Source organism: Danio rerio, chromosome 8 (assembly GCF_052040795.2).
Source record: "Danio rerio strain M-AB ecotype USA chromosome 8, GRCz13ab, whole genome shotgun sequence".
Classification (NCBI taxonomy): Eukaryota; Metazoa; Chordata; class Actinopteri; order Cypriniformes; family Danionidae; genus Danio; species Danio rerio.
Window position 1 is genome coordinate 15823678 of NC_141028.1, and position 19863 is coordinate 15843540.

The following is a 19863-nucleotide window of genomic DNA, read 5'->3' on the forward strand; positions in this document are numbered from 1 at the left end:
TATTTAATATATTACGGTTTTAGTTATAATACTCCGCTAGATACTCCCAAAATAATTCCGCAGAAATCCGCAGATCTTTACTAAAATTCTCTGCAGAAATAGCAAAAAAAGTCTGCAGATTCCGTCTGGCCCTGCTCATAACCTAATGTCAAAACAGCAATCATAAAATCATTTATCAACATGTGGCTCTTTTTGGATTCTCAGAAGCTCTAGAAATCAAAATTGTGAAACGGGAAATATCCTGGGACCATTATTGTTTTCTTTTGTTTTTACATCCCTCAACACGGTCTATAGACTACAGATCATCACCTTTGCATTATTGAGAACTCATCTTTCTTCCTGAATAGTGCAATATGTGGTGTTTTCAAAAAAGGGTGAACTCAACGTTCTTGCACCTTCACCCATGATTTCCAGCAAGCATTATAAGAGTTTCCTCCAATGGTTAGATTTATTTTATTTATGCTGCTGATATATGCTCTGTAATTTCATTTTCTTCTTTAAATTGGACATACACATCACACTCTAACACAGAAAACAGAGAGAGGGGCACGTGTGGAACCAATGAGAACATAGACACGGAATTTAACAACAGCAAACAAACAAACAAACGAATACACATACATACAGACTTGCGTCATACATACAAACATACTTAGTTATATAAAGCTAAACGATGAATAACTGGAGTATAGTAACTGTAGTATTAATGTTTGTAGTTTTCGCAGAAATAGAACCACTATAATAATTGGAACAATAATGTTATTAAAGGGATAGTTCACACAAATGCAGAAAATTGTGCCATGATTGACTCAACCCTCATATTCAAACCCTTATTGACTATTTGTTGAATACAAAAGGTAATAGTTTGAAGAAAGCTGGAAACCTGTAACCATTGACTTCAATAGTATTTGTTTTTCTAACTACAGAAGTCAATGGTTACAGGTTTTCAGCATTCTTCAAAATATCTTCTTTAGTGTTTAACAGAAGAAAGAAACCAATAAGGTTTGGAATCACTTTAGGCCAAGTAAACAGTGAGTACATTTTCATATTTTGGCTGAACTATCCCTTTAATTAAAAGGCGAAAGGAGTTATCCCCAAATAAACATATGTTCTTCTCTATTTTTTTTTTTTCATTTGTACACTTTCGCTAGGCTCAGTCTTTAAAATCTTTAGTCAAGAGTCCACGCTTTAAGATACACGAAGATCCACCTCGTCGTTTTTGGGTGTCGTTTGTTCAAGTGCAACATACTGTATGAGAACAAAATTGGTCACTTTCATGCTGGATTGTCTTTGGGTCACACAAGATACTGTAAAGAACCACTGAAACATTTTGAAGCAGTGAATCTGTGATAGGAACAAAGAGTAGGTACAGAAACATCCTAAGCGCTTATTCTGTCCGTCTGGCAGGCAGGCAGTCTGACTTTGCTTCAGAGGCAGGTCTCCAGGCTGTGCAGGGGGCTGGCAGGAGTGTGTGGCGCCCCGCTGCCGTCCGTGCCCAGGTGGACTCTGCTTTCGACGGCGGCGTTGTTGTTGCAGTTGAGGGTGACCGGCAGACTCTGCTGCCTTAGTGGACGGGATGGATAGCGGGATCGAGGGGGCCTCTGGGGCGCCTGGGGTTGAGAGTGAGGGTGTCGGAGAGCCACGCGCACGTGGTTATGATTGGAGCGCTCAGATTCGTCGTCCACATCCGTCTCGTCGATCAGGGGGATGTTGTGGACCGAGTCCGTGATGATGAACTCCGGGTGCGCCTGGAAGTCGTGAATGGAGTTGCGCGACTCGGGCCGCTCGATGCCGTCGTACAGGGAGCTACGGAAAGCTTTCACCACCCGGATCTATACATCAGGGGTGCAGGGTAGGAGATGTCAAAGGGGGAAGAAAGATGGAGGGATCAAAAGGGACAGAGAGGTGGAGAGAAGTTTAGACCCCCTTTTGCACTAGTTTTGGCACACTTTCAGCTAGCTGACCTGCGAGAGCTGAAAGCTTCACATCCATTAAGGCCTTGGGTGCAGGAGGCCTTTGAAAAACAAATACAAACAAAACTCCACAGCCATTCTATAGGCCTCTATAGAATGACGCCCCAAAAATAATCCAAATCCAAGTTGTAATTACAATGAAAAGGTAACACAAGACGGCAAACACAAGTCTTTCCAATAACAGTGGTCTGTCAAAGCAGCCTTAGCCCCCTGTCTGCTTTTGATTTAATTGCATATTTGTGATAGCGGCGTTTAGTTTTCTTCTTTAATGAACATAAAGGCGTCAATTTAGTAAGCAAAAAAAAAGACAAATAAATAAAATAGTGTATGCTCGCAACGGAATTACAACTTTCACTGTTGCCAGTTCAATACCAAGTGATTTAAAAGTCATGGAAAACACTCTAAGAAAAACTCAACAGACGAACACATGCAAACAAATGACAGTAAACACCAGAAAAAAATGAGAAGGCACACTCCACCATGTGGTACGAACACATACACACAGTGTACACAGTACACACACAGAAAACAAAACAAAAGTGAGGTTGACAGAACACGGCTGTGCACAGAATGCACAAACACGAAAACACACAGGAAATTAAGACATGCGGATTCACATACTGTTGCTGTCGACAAAGTCTGTAATACAGATTCAACTTGAAAAAAAGTCTTGAAAGAACAGATTGCATTAGTGACTGCAAGCAGTATTTATTGTTCTGACATCAGTTTTCTATGTTACATTTATAGGGTTCTGTATCTCGGTAAGCTTTTTATTAAATCAATGAAAAAAAGAAAGCAAAGTGTCTTGGATTATATTAGCTCACTCTAATATGAGGACATTTAGAAGATCATGACTGCCTTGCTTTTTGGAGATAATGAAAAACTAAAACTCTCTATGCCCTCAAAAGTATATGCACACATTAAATGGGACTTTTCTCCCATGCAACCATGCACAAAAATTCAAGTTTCCTCTTCCCGTTCATGCATGGCATGCAAGTACACATTCAGTAGAAATAACTCTGTATAAACATCGATCAAATCGGTCCATATTCCTTTTTTTCCTGACATCCTCGTTCTCATCACGTGTGATTCTACAGCAGCCAGGGTGAAATGCATCTTCTTGAAAAGAAACCGTTCGTGTGTGTGACCATGCATGTCCACATTCATCTGAGCCTTTCTTTTTTCGTCCCCCGTTCTCCACATACTGCATGCATAGCCAAACCACGCTCAGGAATGACCACAAAGCAATGTGACTGACAGAGGGAAAGACTACACAACATGGACACAACAGCGCTCCTGCGGCTTTGTTTTTCCAAAGAGCCATTCGTTTAGTGGTTCCTGCTTAATTTAAAAGCCGTTTAGCTATACACAGCACTGACATTGTAAACTTTCGAGTATAAGGCCCAGAATTCACGATGGGGATGATATCGAACAGGAAAAAACCCCGTTATGAATTAACTCCAGTGAAGAAATCAGAAAGTCTTTCGAGATTCAGGCACTGGATGGAAAAACAGAAAAGGGATTGTGTTTGAATAGCTCCAAACACATCACATCGGGACTCCTCATGACAGACGGCAGGAGAAGGCAGGTGAAAGACAGACGTTTGATGGATGGATGGAGGTCTAAATCTACAGCACACTTTCTTTTGTTGAGGCATGACGGCCTAACAAAAGCTTTTGAGAAGCAGCCCTCTTGTGCAGCATCAGCAACTTTGTTTCTTTTTTATTTTGGTAAAACTATTACTATAAAAATATAGTTATTTAATGCAGTCATTTAACTGGATCTTCCTATCTCTGTCGGAATTAAGCTAGCATAGCACAAAATGCTATACGACGATGAAACGAAGACAAACGTGAAAAGAAAAACGGGACAAAACTGACAGGACAAGACAAGACAAAAACCCATTGGATTAAAAAAAGGGACAAAATATAAAGCCGTACTTTCGTCGAATGTTCGTAAATAAAAGGAACTGAAGATTAACACTGAAGGGGAAGTGATGATGAAACTGAGGGGGTTCCAGCTGGGCTAATGCTCGGTGGTCTCTTTGAAGGGATTTGGAAATGCTAAGACGCAGCTGCTTTCTTTCGACCACAGAAAAGATCGCTTCTGGAACCTGGAGGGCAACGTTTACGTTATATTTGGTGCATTAAACCCTCATAAACAAATCTCTTGACTTTCAGGAAGAGCAAAGCTACAGACAGTAAATCATAGCAGCAGATTTCTAATGTATTAGAAACTCAAGCAGAAACAATTAGCAGGACATTTCAGTAAAACCTGTGAAGAGAAAGAGGAGAATCTGAACAAGGTGCACAAAAACAGTTCAAGCAAACACACAAGTATGCTTTATGTTTTCCTGAACGGGATAGAAAAACGTTAGCACTATCAATGCTAATATATCCCTACTATGAAAACCATTATGGGCTTATACTCGCAGGTTTACAACAGTCAACATTGGCTTTGGTTGTTCCCATGTTGTCAGCTTTTGATTTAGCAAACAGATGAAACAATTTCCCAATTGTTATTTGGCTCTTTCGAGAGAAATTCTGGTAGCCCTTTATGGCAACATTGATTTGAGGATGAATTACTGGCAAATCAAGCAACAGTGGAGGGAGGGAGGGGGGGGATTGAATCAAACAAACAAACAAAAAAAGGCAAGAAGAAAAAGAAAATTCCATCTTGGCAGCACTAACCAAGAATAAACAGCGAGAGCAAGAAATAAGTTATGAGGTAGCAAGGAAGGAAGAAAGAAAGATAGAAAGGCCACAAATAAATAAGCAAAACAAACTGAAAATGCACATGTAGAGAGATGAGGCAGATGCTTCCGTTAAAATCTGCTCTCTCTCACACACACACACACACACTCAACATTCAGCAGACGAGTTGCGTTTGAAGGCAGGCAACAATGCATGTGTGTGTTGGTGTATATGCTAGGCATCTGAGTGCACGGGCTCTACGAGGTGCCGTTAACGGAATGTAAGGACTCACTCCCGGGGGCACCAGTTGCATTGGCAGTGGAGAGAACTACGTGAGAGGGAGTAGAATTATTGGTTACGTCATGGAGTTGGCTGAGCACTGAAGAGCGGCGTCTCACTGCACCCTGAAACGAACCACTTCTCTTGAAGGTACTCACTACCTCCATCTGCAGGAGAGAGAGAGAAGGACATCACACAGACAGGCGAATGAGCTTTATGAAATGAACGGGATTTGGCTTTAATCACTCGAAACAGGGGGGTTTGGGGAGGAACGGCTTGCAGGAAAAGCAGCATTTTATTTTAGCCCGCCAATACACACGCCAAACCATCCTATGCCTTAAGGTGTTTCTTCAAATATGAGCACTTTGGGTTTGGATAGTTTTTATATATATATATATATATATATATAAAAAACTCAAATGTATCCTGGAATGACATTTTAAAGTTGAATTCCTGTTCTGAAAAGTGAAACAACGTTAAAATATAAAAATACCTTTAATATAATTTAAATATTACACGATTGTATTTATTTTTATTCTAAATACATCTGACATTTTTAAAACTCGCCAATGCGCACACCAAACCATCCAATGTCTAAGGGTGTTTCTTCAACTATGAGCACTTCAATACATTTATATTATCTTATGTAATATTATATTATATTATATTATATTATATTATATTATAAATCTACATTTTTATCCTAATCTTTTCAAAAACTTAAATGTATATAAACAAACAGTGGGGGAAATAAGTATTCAACAAGTCATCATTTTTCACCAGAGCGGTCTCTGTCAGGTGCTGACTCTCATATGGAGAATGAGGTCACATGCATTGCTCAGGAGTGAGTTTTTCAGTGTAAAGATCTTGTTGGTTCTCTGGGTTTTGTCTATTCAGGCTGGTCTTTATTTTGTATTTTTTTTATTGGATTAAAGTCAGATGATTGTCTGGTCATTCCACAGCCTGATTTTCTTTCTCTGAAAGATTTTGAGAGAATAGTCATTTCCCCCACTGTTGTGTGTGTGTGTGTGTGTGTGTGTGTGTGTGTGTGTGTGTGCGTGTGTGTGTCTATTTATATAATTTTTTGTAATGAAACTCAATGCCTTTTAAAATGTATAAGTACTATTAAATTTATTTATATTTGAAATGTATAAATTTTAAAAACGCGTAAATATAATAAATATATATATATTTTGTGTACTACAAACTATCTTTTGTCTAACTTTGAGCACTTTAGTTTTTAATAAAAGTAATTTAAAATGTTTTATTATAAAACTCAAATGCCTTTTAAATTTTTTTAAGTTAGTTGTAACTGAAACCAAAACGATGTTAAAATATAAAAATGCCCTTGATTTTACATTGATTTATATTACAAATAAATCTGACATTTTTCTTTTTTTAATGAATTTTCAAATTTTGCCTTTAATAAATCTATTCAAAAGAGTAAAATAAACATTTTTAAAAATGTGTTTAACACACATTTTTAATTGATTGTCATTTTACAAGTGGCATCATTTTAATCAAAATTAACAATTATGTTAATATTATATATAATATGTTATTTTTTGCTCTGAATATGATTGAAATATAGCAATATTAAATTTATTTATATTAGAAATAAATCTACATTTTTAAAGTTATCTTTCATAACGGTAAAATAATCATATTTTTAAAATGTGTTTAATAAACATGTTTAATGGATAGTCCCTTAAGTAAAGGACAAGTCTTTTAAAATCACAATTTACAGACATCAGCACCAGTGAAAAGAATGCTCAAAATGAGAAACCTAATGAACTAAATAATCAGAAAAATTAAGCATTCTGTAAAATAATGTTATAAAGTGTAAAAAAAAAATTTCTAGCCATGCAAGAAACAAGAGTCTCAGAACAAAACGAGACTATGCAAAACAAACGAATGAGTAAAAATGAATGTTATCGAAAACAACAGGTAGTGTACATTGAGATAGGGCAGGAACTACATTAGTCAATTTAGAAAGCAAGTGCAAAAGTGTCTATACTTGAAGAAACACTACTTACATAAACCATGACAATAAAGATTCAGAAAGGCCAATAATAGTTACCAAGCGGCAGAAGAGCAAAAAGTACTAAATAAAACAGCATGGACAAGCAGCAGAGAGAATAAAGGATGAAGTGAGGGAAAGAGAAAAGTTAAGATTTACAACATAGAAAGCTTGTTAAATATTAACATTTCATCAATTTCTAAAGGCTGGTGAAGAAAGGAAAATATATTTGAGTTATGAGGAAAGTAAAAGTTCAGAAAAAAGGGTGCAAACTAGAGCATGTGGCAGAGAAGGCATCTGGTATATATTAAGGCAGTGCGTGTGTACGCGGGAACAGCGGTCTCTGTCAGAAAACAACACAAAAGCTGAGTTAAAACACGGAGGAAATGATGGAGAGCGAACATCACCTGAGTCTGAATGCGGTTGAGTCCTCTAAACCACAGGATCTGTCCTCGTCTTAGCTCTCTCTCAGCATAATCAATCTCCTCCTCGTCCTCGGCCAGATCTTCATCCAGCATCTCGTCTGGAGCCGGCCCGTGGCCCGCTTCTTTCAGACACTTCAGCTGATGCGTTGGCACTGAAGAAATCAACTGGAGGAAAAAAAGGTTGATATTTCTGACACTGCTTTCTGCTTCTGAGAACAGCTTGAATGGAGGATTGAATGGAGCACTCACCTGACCCCAGAGCAGCTCTCCCATTCCCACAAACAGACACCAGAGCCACTGCTCCACGTTTAAGGGGGAACAGCTGAAGGGCTTCCCTCCAAACTGAACAATCACGATCTACAAATCACAGGACACAAGAGTGGAGCTATGGTTTATCTCTGTGCATGTGTGTGTGTGAGAGAGAGAGAGTGTAAATTTTTGGTGTTTTGAGTGTTTTACACTGCATTTTCAGCATTTTTACAAACCGTCTGTTTTGCTAAATAACTGCACAATCATAATTTATAATTACAAAATACAGGATTGGAGCTTAGTCTATATGTATTTATATTTACACAACAGTTCTGTCTGGTTCTTGAATCTGATTGTCTGATAACCGCGCCGTATTCTGCAAATAACAGCACCAGTACTGCCTCTTCACCCTTCACCCTTGTGTATTACTCCGCCCACATACAGCACAAGCAGATACACTCTACAGTTTGACAAATATTGCCGCTGCTGGACTACATAATGTACTTTTGAGGCTTTTTTTAGACAGTAAAAAGAGTGTAGTTGTTTAGATTGAAACTGTGTAGTTTATTTAAAAGGATTGTGTCTATTTTAAATATTCATAATTTCGGAGCATCGGATTCAGTGCATCGGCCGCCATCAGCTTGTCCAAGCTCACCTGACCGTACGTTCACACCGAAAGCGGCGAGAGCGTCCAAGGTCGCTCTGGCCGCCCTGGCGACAACGCTGACTGCCTTCAGCTCCGGCGGCGAGAGCGTCAAAACTCGCTACATTGATCTCATATTTAAAGGAGCCGTTGCAGCATATCAGTTACATTCCTGCATAAGGCATGTTTTTAGCGTGAAAATGTTGCGCACTTTTTTATCAAATTCATATAACAATGGAAGATCAAGTTGCGTGTGGTGTGGCTTTGCTCTATTTATCCAATATGTGTCCGTATGTCTGAAATATCCTGAAGCAGCAATACTGTTTTGTACTGTCACATCGCGTGAGATTCCCGCTTTTTAAAGATAAATTTATATAACATTAATGAACATCAGTAACTCGCCAGTGACTTATTTAATGTATGTTCCTGTAAGAAAACATTGTAAATAATTGGAAATCCGGCGACCGCAATTATCAAACCCTTGGGAACAACTGTGGTCGGAACCAAAGTTCACAGGTCTGTGTTCCCTGAACTGCTATCAAGCAGTGGACGTCTTCATTCTGATTGCTTGCCGCCGAAACGCGTCATAGCTCATTACCATAAAGTTGACTTCATTTCAACTCTCCTCGACGCTCACGCCGGCGAAGACGCGCCGCGCTGCTCCTCGCCGCTTATCGTCGCCTATCGCCGCCGGCTCTCATTGAAAATGAATGACTTCCGGCTACTTTGACGCTCTCGCCGCTTTCGGTGTGAACGTACGGTAAGAAAGTGAAAGTTGACGTTCCGCCACAAGGTGGCGACAGAGATCACATGAGTTCTTAGAAAGATAAAAATAGCATTTTCTCAGCATACATTTCAAACTACAGCTAAACAAATCATTATAAATCAGCTAAGTGACATTCTGAGTCAGTCTTTCTGTTTTGTATTTTGTAGTGCAGAATTTATACCACAGAAACTGGTAGTGTTTGCTTTGTTCTGGCTTTTTCAGGGATAATTATTGTGATCTGATTGCAACAGAGAAATACTAGGAAATCTCTCTAAATTAATGCCATTTCATGTTGTTCAGACTTATACTCTTGAAATGTGAACAAAATCACCTGTTTTCTCATCACTTTAGATATTACGCTTGAGAATCATTCAAACACTAGCTCTAAAGTGACGTTTGTGAACTGGCAACGGTTTCTGCTGTTCTGACGCTATGCTGCAGGTGTGAATTAATGGCGAAAAAAAGTAGATCCTCATACAAAAGGGTTTTTTAGGATTTGATTTTCTTTTTTAATGTACACGATTATGCCATCGGACTGTTGTATAAATGCAATATCACACTCATAGCAGTGCGGTATGGCTGTAAATCAGCACTGGTGAGACACTAAGGCACTCGGACTGCAGCCTTGAGCCAATGCACGCATCCCACCAGTGCCGATATACAGCTACATGCTACACGTGTAATATTGCTCATATATATATATATATATATATATATATATATATATATTCAGCACGTTTTCCACAGCGGATGCCCTTCCAGCCGCAACCCATCTCTGGGAAACATCCAAACACACTCTCACACAAACACTACAGACAATTTTAGCCTACCCAATTCACCTGTACAGCATGTCTTTGGACTGTGGGTGAAACCCGAGCACCTGGAGGAAACCCACGAGAACGCAGGGAGAACATGCAAACTCCACACAGAAACGTCAACCTTCTTGCTGTGTGAGGCGACAGCACTACCTACTGTTCCACTGCGTCATCCTATATATAATTTATATATAATTTTTATATATATATATATATATATATATATATATATATATATATATATATATATATATATATATATATATATATATATTAAGGCTGGGCAAATTAACACGTTATTATCGCATTAATGTATTAATTAATTACTTCCACCAATTATTTTATCATGCGTTAAAGAGCTGTTTTTTAGTTTTTAATATTTGGAAACTCTGTTGTTTACTGGCTTTAAATACACATACTGGGCAGCCACAGGTCACAACATGGTGGATTATGATTGTTGGCTTGGGAAAGGCATCAATCCCATTTCTCAACCAATGAGAGCATTTGGAGCAGGCCTATAACTGGTGCTCGTGCTCACACAACTGTCTGGTGTTTTAACTAGTGGTGACCCTTTTTCAGATATAAACTATTCATGTTTGCAGATTGGCAGATTTGTCAATAATTCACAGCTTCAAAACAAACCAAAAAAGTAAGTAAAAAGAAATGTTTTGTTAATTAAATACTTTTAAAAAGCAAGGACACATTTTTTAAAAGTGAGAGTAAAGACAAAAAAAAAAAATATTTTAAATGTTCTATAAATCAAATCCTGAAATAATGTGTCAATGTTTTTACAACAGAGACTATTAAAAATATTATAGATAAGCATTTTGCAGGATTAAAGATTGAGGATAATCATGTCAGTAAAAACTGGAGTAATAATGCTGAAAATTCACCTCCTTAAATTACATGACAAAAGCAACAGCTGTTTTTAATTGTAATTACATACAGTCAAGCTTGAAATTATTCATACATACATAGACCTGGGCTATAAATAATTTCGGGCTCGACTGTATATATTTTTATCATATTTCTGCATTTTGATCCAATAAATGCAACCTTGATGAGCTTAAGACACTTTAAATTACTGAGTTTAAATTAAGAGACATTAAATAAGTCAGAAATCAAGCCTGAATCTTGAGATTTGTGCGTTTTTACCTGTATTGCAAATGTACCCAGCACGATCGAACAGAATATGGGGTTTGAGAATATCCCATCGAACACGTTCCTCTCTCCGTGAATCTTACGGGCATTGATCTCGTTGAAGAGTTGCATGAGGACAAACGTGTTAAAGATGATGGTGTAGTGCTCAGATGGAGGAGAGTGAAGCGGAGCATCACGGCCGCTGTCAATGTCAAAGATCCTCTCACCTGTGCAAAAAAATTACAGCTTCATCACATACCGGTACATTTAACAAGAATAAAAAGAGATGAAATAGAGCAGAACTTGTATCCAACAAATCCTCTGACAGAAGCAGTGAAGGAACATACCGGCGAAGAGCAAGGTAAAGATGATGACGAGCTGGTAGACGGCATGTCCAAGGATGTTCTTCATCATCGTTCTGGAGATGAGAGGGTTGTTTCGGCCATAAGGCTTCCTCAGGAGCAGAGCTTCCGTTGGTGGCTCCGTAGCAAGAGCAAGAGAAGCAAATGTGTCCATGATCAGATTGACCCAAAGCATCTGCACAGCTTTCAGGGGTGAATCCTATGCACAAATGCATAAAAAAATTGAATGCCAGGTATCATTTAAAATCTTTAGGATGAGATTTTTTATTAAATTAAATGTAATTATTATATTTAAAAATATTTATTTATTTATTTATTTATTTAAAACTAAACATCTTTCAAAATGTTGTTTATTCCTGTGATGTAACATTTCATTTTCAGTTTTTTTTTTCTGTGTTTTGGCTTAAACCTTGATTTATTATTTTTTTTAATGAATTCATTTCTGACTGTTTAATCCCTTGGCATTTCTGGATTCCTGTAACTCAGGGGTGTCTAAACTCAGTCTTGGAGTGCCGGTGTCCTGCTGAGTTTAGTTCCAACTTGCTTCAACACACCTGCAAGAAAGTTTCTAGTATATGTAGTAAGAGCTTGATTAGCTGGCTCGGGTGTGTTTGATTAGGGTTGGAGCTAAACTCCAGGCCCTCCAGGACCGTGTTTGGACACCCCTGTTGTAACTAACGGCTCAGTGTACCTTTGGCAGATTCCTGGAACACAAAAGAGTAAATGTGTTTTAGTTTAACAAAATTTATCAAAAAAAAAAAAAAACTAAACGTGTACATGCTTAAGAACAGCACTTTATAGTCCAGTTCAAGTACTCAAATTAGGTACTAACTAAATATTAACCCCTGAACCTCCCCCTAAACCTAACCTTATCCCATGTTAGTTACTGTATATTAACAGTTATTTCCTAGGTAATTACACTGTACTGTCCATGTAAGAGCACACAGTGTGGGAATTATACATTGATGACCGGGGGGGGGGTTCAACTTTTTCATTAATGTTAGTTTGTGTAATACATGGTTCAGTGAATCAAATGTATTTTTTTTATTATATAAAAATATTGATAAATCAATGTGTTATAATGAATTATAATTGAATAAATGTATTTAAGTTTTCAGTGTTTTGTGGGATAGACTATTAAGTGTATTTTGACCCGATTAGCTATTTTGGCTTTCTTTAGGTCAAACTATATAAACTACGCATCTAATTTGACTTTACTTTCAGGCTGTATGTAGAAGCAAACTATTTTATTTTCCTATTTTAAGAGAAAACAGTCTTGTGAACTCTTATAGTGTCTGTCGGTGCTCTGAGTCTGCCGGTTTCAGACTGTTGAATGACTTTTTCCTCACATAGACTGATTGGTGCCATTATGCATTCACAATGGTATGAACTGTGATTGGGGTGGTCAATTGGATATCTATTGTTTTAATTATTAACATTAATATGTAAAATTTAGATCAGAGTGAATTTTTTCTCAATTTTAAAGGGCTGATCCTCTATACATCTTGTTCTTCAGGGGGATCAAGCCTTATTTAGGGGGGTCAATCTCCCTCAAACTTCGCTGTTTATCGCACCCTGAGTGCACATAGATTTAAGTGTATGTACCTGTGTGATGCAGGCGCCGGTGAAGGCTACTATAACAGCCACCACATTCACTGTGAGCTGGAACTGCAGAAACTTTGAGATGCTGTCATACACGTTTCGTCCCCACATCACAGCCTTCACTATGCTGGAGAAGTTATCATCGGTCAAGATGATGTCAGACGCCTCCTTGGCCACATCTGTACCAGCAATGCCCTGTGCAAACAGAGGAATCCATTACTATACTTCAGTATTCATAATCTGGTGTTTTAAAATTGCACCACATAGAAATAACATCTGTAGTTTCCTAGTTCCTTGTCTAATTTAACAGTTGATAAAGATTTTGGACTGACAAATAATTGACGTATGGTCTGGATCAGTGGTTCTCAACCATGTTCCTGAAGGACCATCAGCTCTGCACTTTCAGCCCTTTTAACATCCTTTTAATAAACTCCCCATGATTCTACCATCAGCTCACTAGCAAAGACTGCAAGACCTGAAATTGGTGGGGAAGAAAAAGGGCAGGAATAAGGTCAAGAACCACTTGTCTGGATCTGGAAGATGGCTTTTACACTAATTGTTACTAAATCACAAAATTCAAACATGTTGCAAAACTACGAAACGAACAACAACACAAACCTCTAATGTAAAAGCAACTTTTAAGTAAACTAAATGTCTTGTACAAAACAGTAAATACAGTTATCAGTAGGCCCACACGGATCTGCGCCTGTAAAAATCTGCAGAAAAGTATGTAGAAACTCCACAGATTGTTAAGCCTGTCGTTCTATTTATTTAGCTGTGTAAATATAAATGAAACAAATATAAAAACCTTAATAATATTATAAAAAAGGTAAGATGATTTGTGTACAATACAATTTTTTTAGTCTATATATGAGGGACCTGCTGCAGCTTTGATTACCAATTGGTTCAACTTGGATTTGCATTGTAAACCTTAAATAAAAATGTAGAAAAATTTTTATTTACTTTATTTGTTGAGATTTTTGCTCCTAAATTCTCACAATCATTTCATATTATTCCATATTACAAATTTCTGCAAGAAAACAGCAAAAAACGTGCACAGATTGTGTTGGCTGTGGTTATCAGCCTCCAAAATCCATCACACATTTAGAGGATAAATCTTCTCACCATTGCAAACCCCACATCAGCTTTCTTCAGGGCAGGCCCATCATTTGTGCCGTCACCAGTGACTGCAACCACCTGCCTTTGTTCCACAACAGTGCTGTCTATAATACCTGAACACATGACACACACACAAAATTATTCATTCTACATTCAAGATGTTTTCACATATAAGCTGTCATTTCTGGCTTAAATGCTCAAATAAAACTTAACAATATCAATACAAGCTTAAATGGCATCTTATCACATGAATGCTTTTAACTATTCATTAAATATATTATAATCTAATAGTCCTACTGACATTTATTTACATTAAACTTTATTCAACACCACTTCAATGAACCTTAACAGTAATAAATGGGAAAACAAGTGATGTAAGCTTCAAATACAAGTCAAATTCTGCTCTAAAGCAGCTCTAGTTTCATGAATCTCCACTGAAAACAAGGGAAAGACTCACCTTTAACTAGAGTGTGTTTGTCAGTCGGGGAGGAGCGAGCAAGAACTCTGAGCTTGGGCCAAATTTTATCAATGCGCTCCTGCTCAATCTGCAAAAAATATTAAAAGAATCTTGAAGTTTCCAATCCTAAGTCTAAGACCAGTGTATGTATGTATGTACACATCAATGCATTCATTTATGATTTATAACATAGTTTTTGGATTAAATTATGTCTTAAAGAGAGCCCAGGGTATCTTATGTACCCCAGACAACCCATTGTATTTTGTATTTCAATTATTGCCATCAGGACTTTTTTTTAGAGTTCCTATATACACAAGACAAACAGAATTAAAAATAATTTTATTATGGTGGTCATTAGGTTATTAAATGAGTCCAGGGGGGAGGGAAATACATCTGAAAATTGATTTATTGTATATTTTATGGTTAAAAACTTATTAAGGTATACATGGAATTATGCTTTTGGTATGGCACCTTGCTGTAATTTTAGTTTCCCTAAACGGGATAATAAAGTTGAGTGAGTCTGCATACATGATGTGAATAAATAAATAAATTATTAAGTTTTTTATTTATTTATTCACATCATTTATGCACTCATTTAATTAAATACACTTTTATTACAATTAAAGAGCTGTTTCTATTTGAATATACATTAAAAATGTAATTTATTCGGCAAAGCAAATATGTATCCCAGTGGTTTTCAGAAATCTTTCTAATTTCATTATGGAATATTTTTGCTGGAAACCCTTTTAAGATTCTGTCATGAGTATAAGTTCAAAACGATAGGATGTATTTTAAATAGAAAACGTGTCACTGTAGATCAATTAAACACATCGTTCCTAAATAAAAGTATTAATTTCTTAATAATTAATAATTCTGCATGTCATATACTTATTAACATGCTATATGGTAAAGATTTAAACTAGAAATTCCAATCATGGTCAAATAAAATAGTAAGATTCATTCATAACTGCAAAACATATGTATACCTCTCCCTTCTCATTCCTGATGCGCCTATTGAAGTCCTTTCCTTCCATACACAGGAAGTCGTCGCCAGGATGGATGATGCCACACTTGGCAGCAATGGCACGTGCAGTGTTTATATTGTCACCCGTCACCATACGCACAGTGATGCCTGCTCGCTGGCACTTTCTGATGGCATCTGGGACCTGATTGATTAAATGACATTTAGCCAACCAAAACAGATAAGATATTATCACAAATATCTCTTGTATACAGCACAATAATATATGTGAAGTTTCTTCAACACCGTAAAACCCAACAGTCAACTTTATGAAATGAAATGAGTGTAGTTAACTCAAAATTGACTGAAAGTTAATTCTACTCATTTGAAAAGAGTTTTGAACTTAATGTTGAAGGTAATAAGTTAATTAAATACCTCAATACTTTAACCTAAATGAAGTTTACAGTACTCATATAGATTAGTTGTTGTTTTTTTAAGTCAAATGTTCTGTTGCAATCGGTGTCCTCAAACGGTTTGAGTTGCCTTAACTCATTGGGTTTTACAGTACTCAGTTGGTTTGAGTTCATATTATTGGGTTGTACTGTGCCCAAATTGCCTCCTTTACTCAAATGGACTAAGTTCACAGCACTCATTAGGATTAGTTTTTAAACTTAAATGGTTTGTTGCAATTGGTTTCCTCAAATCGTTTGAGTTACTTTAACTTTTGGGGTTTTACAGTGTATAAACAGCAGAGCTAAAGTCTAAATATAGACAATACACACATAAACAAAGCTCGTAAACAAGTGGTAATACCTCTGGTCGAACAGGGTCTTCAATGCCGACCACAGTGATGCAGGTAAGGTTGGAGACGATGTCGGTCTCGTTGTCCCAGTCTGGCAGGGGATCAGCTGGCAGCTCCCGGTATGCAATGCAAATCGTACGAAGGCCATCACATGCCATCGGCTCAATCACTTTCTTTACCATTTCGTCTTTGTCCCGTGCCCTAAAAGCACGAGCCTCGCCGTCACGCGATAAAATGAACGAGCATCTGGAATTAAGCAGAACTTAATTACTTTTTTTTAAACAAAGGATACACATCGGTACATCGTGTTACACAGTTAAAACTTCTATTAAATTTAGTACTGTTTTTAAACAAAATGAAGTGTGAACATGATTTAAATATCAAATTTGCATCAACCTAAAGGCTCCGATATACTACAAACAAAACTGAAGAATGAACTGAAATGACCCAGCACGCACACAATTTCATAAGATGCTAATATTAGGTTAGTTTTAGGTCATGATATCAGGTGACCAAAATACAATGTATAGCCAGCGTCTAGAGGACATTATTTTGTCGTCCAATAACGACATCAAATGACGTTGATATTTGGTTGATTTTAGGTTGTGTTCGAAAGTGACCAAAATCCAACATCGAGCAAACATATTAAAGCAACGTCATTTTGACATCAAATACTAACATTTGTTTGTCAGGTACAGTATGGCAAAAAAATCCAACATCTGATAGACGTCATAGTGGCAACGTCCACATAACGTCAAGTTGTAACATCAATAGACGTTGATATTTGGTTGATTTTTAGGTTGGACGTCAGGTTCTGACGTCAACCTGACTTTCATTTCCAAACAAAATGCAACATCCTCACGACATTGGGGTACAACATCAATCTGACATCATGTTAACGTCCTGTACCTGATGGGGAGGTAATTATTAAAAATTTGTTTTGAGTTTGTGTTGGCATTTCAAAACAGCTCACTAAAGCAATATTTTGGGGGTAAATTTAATTCTAAACACCTTTAAGCTACCATTAGTCATTGGCGATTTGGCAATCAGTGGATATGTTCTGGATATCCGCACCTCTTTGACAAGCTTGAACTTATAGTGTCAAGGCCCGTCTCTCCACAGTGGAAATCAGTGTCCTGTGCCTTTTTCATGTTTTACAAACAGCAATAGGACTAGGCGATATGGCAAAAATGCTATCTCGATAATTATATAATGTTAATTATATATCTTTCAATATCAGTTGTTAATGCTTCCAGATTTAAAAAGAGTACCCCAACAATGAAACAAAAAATTAGAGGGATCATTAAATGACAACATATTTCCGTCCACTAAATTTTGGGTGGCAAAATCTGGTACATCTAACATCCATGCACTTCTAGATTCCCACTGTTGTACATTTGTGATGTGTGATTGGCTCTTAGATCAATATAGAGTAAAAAAGTCCAGAGCTCATTATTGTTATTAACATAAATTTTATTGCGATTCGATACAATATCGTTTATCAGCACAACCCTATATGGCAATATACTTTTCAGGACACTGTCAAATCATGCGTCGCAACTTATGAAATATTAAAGCCTTTTTAACTTATTTTTGCCCTTAAACAAAGAATAAAAACAACTAGTTTGAAGTATATCAGGGAATTGCAGAACCCCAAAGACATTCCAGACGTGCATTCATCCAGCAGTTTATTGTAAAAGTATTTTTAAAAGTCAGATCAAATTTATAATTAGCGCTTTTCATTAAACAGGTATAAATTAAACCCGGAATAAATGCTGTAAAAATGTTCTTAGTTTTAACAAATAGCTAATAAAATTAAAAAGATATCAATATCATACCAAAAAAAAAAAGTTTGGAATCAGTAATTATATCTTATGTTCAGGCAGATTTGGTACTCAACAAATATTTTTGGCTACCAGATTGTGCTGCTAAATAAATTGTAAAAACTAGTACAGTATCTTCTTCAGGATTCACTGACCACAACTTACTTTTTGAGCAGGATCTCAGAGGCTCCTTTGCTGTACAAGCGGAAGCTTCCATCAGGCATCTGAATGACGGTGCTCATGGATTTTCGGACTGAATTAAAGGTGTAGACTTTATAGAGTAACTCCTCTGGGATCTGCTCTCTCACAGCTTGGTAGTCCTGCTTCAGGTCCAGGACGAGTCCCAGCAGAGCACACTCTGTCTTATTACCCACCTGTTTGGGCAGCCCACCTTCCTTATCAGCAGGCTGGAGGAAGAGTAAGACAGAGTGAGTAAGAAGATCAAATGATAACTGCAACCTGTAATGCAGTATCCTTTAAAGGGATAGTTCACAAAAATAAACATTCTGTCTTCATGTACACTTCAGTTGAGTTTCTTTCATCAGTTAAACATAAAAGAAGACATTTTAAAGAATGCTGGTGACCTTCATTAATAATGTTTTTTCTAATATGGAAGTCGATGGATCCCAGCAGCATTCTTCAAAATATCTTCTTTTGTGCTTAATGAACTCATTTACAAACACTTGAGGGAGAATAAATGATGAGGTAACTTTCATTTTTGGGTGAACTAGCCTTTAAAGTAAAAGCATCTGACCATTATTTTGGAGGTGTAGGCGCAGTTCACAGCAATAGCGCTGCTGATGAGCTCCAAAGTCCTTGGGTTAATCTGGTCTGGCGTTGGGATGTCCCGAAAGAGCTGGTCCCCTATATAAATCTGGACTACTGTCATCCGGTTAGTGGTGAGGGTCCCTGTTTTATCAGAGCAAATAGCCGTGGCATTGCCCATAGTCTCACAGGCATCCAAATGACGCACAAGGTTATTATCCTTCATCATTTTCTGTGAAGAAAAAAATGAACAGGATTATTGTTCAGTGGATGGCACTGTCACCTCACATCAAAAAGGCTGCTGGTTTGAGTCCCATCTGGGCCAGTTTGCATTTCTGTGTGGAGTTTGCATGTTCTCCCTGTGTTCGCGTGGGTTACCTCTGGATGCTCTGGTTTCCCCACACATGTGCTATAGGTGAATTGGATGAACTAAATTGGTCGTAGTGTACAAGTGTATGTGTGAATGTGTATGGGTGTTTCCCAGTACTGGGTTGTGGCTGGATGGGCATTCGCTGCATAAAATATATGCCGAAGTAGTTGGCGGTTCATTCCGCTGTGGCGACCCCTGATAAATAAGGGACTAAGCTGAAGGAAAATGAATGAATGATGAACTCTACTTTGAGTCAACATCATTCTTTGACACAATTTGACAGAACAGCAATGACTAATTACGGACTTACTTTTACGGAGTAGGCCAGTGATATGGTGACAGCCAGCGGCAGACCCTCAGGCACTGCCACTACCAGAACTGTAACTCCAATGATGAAGAACTTGACAAAGTACTGCACGTAGATCGGTGTGCACTCTGTCAGCCATGGCTGTTTATGAACAATGAACGTTTTAATCACAAAGTACAGCATCAAGATAATCACAGTGATGGCCGACATCACCAGACCTGAAACAAATCATACACCAGACTGCTTAGGAAAGAAATAGCACACATCTCTGCAAAGAGCCACACAGTTTTAG

General features: G+C 37.5%; 1 protein-coding gene across 13 annotated transcripts in view; it reads right to left on the minus strand.

Moving 5' to 3' along the window:
* Positions 1-429: 429 nt before the first annotated feature.
* The window catches only part of atp2b3a (ATPase plasma membrane Ca2+ transporting 3a), a 48116-nt gene continuing 28682 nt past the window's right edge, over positions 430-19863 (minus strand). For 4 of the 13 annotated variants that reach the window (XM_087263137.1, XM_087263135.1, XM_087263138.1 and 1 more), the window contains 14 exons: positions 19575-19789; positions 18884-19126; positions 18295-18536; positions 16318-16552; positions 15530-15709; positions 14544-14631; positions 14093-14199; positions 12971-13162; positions 11351-11564; positions 11019-11230; positions 7640-7747; positions 7373-7555; positions 5026-5112; positions 430-1832 (listed from right to left, as the gene is read on the minus strand). In XM_087263137.1, the coding sequence (XP_087119263.1) occupies positions 1428-1832; positions 5026-5112; positions 7373-7555; positions 7640-7747; positions 11019-11230; positions 11351-11564; positions 12971-13162; positions 14093-14199; positions 14544-14631; positions 15530-15709; positions 16318-16552; positions 18295-18536; positions 18884-19126; positions 19575-19789 (2711 nt within the window). In that variant the 3' untranslated portion in view covers positions 430-1427. 13 annotated transcript variants of the gene reach the window in all.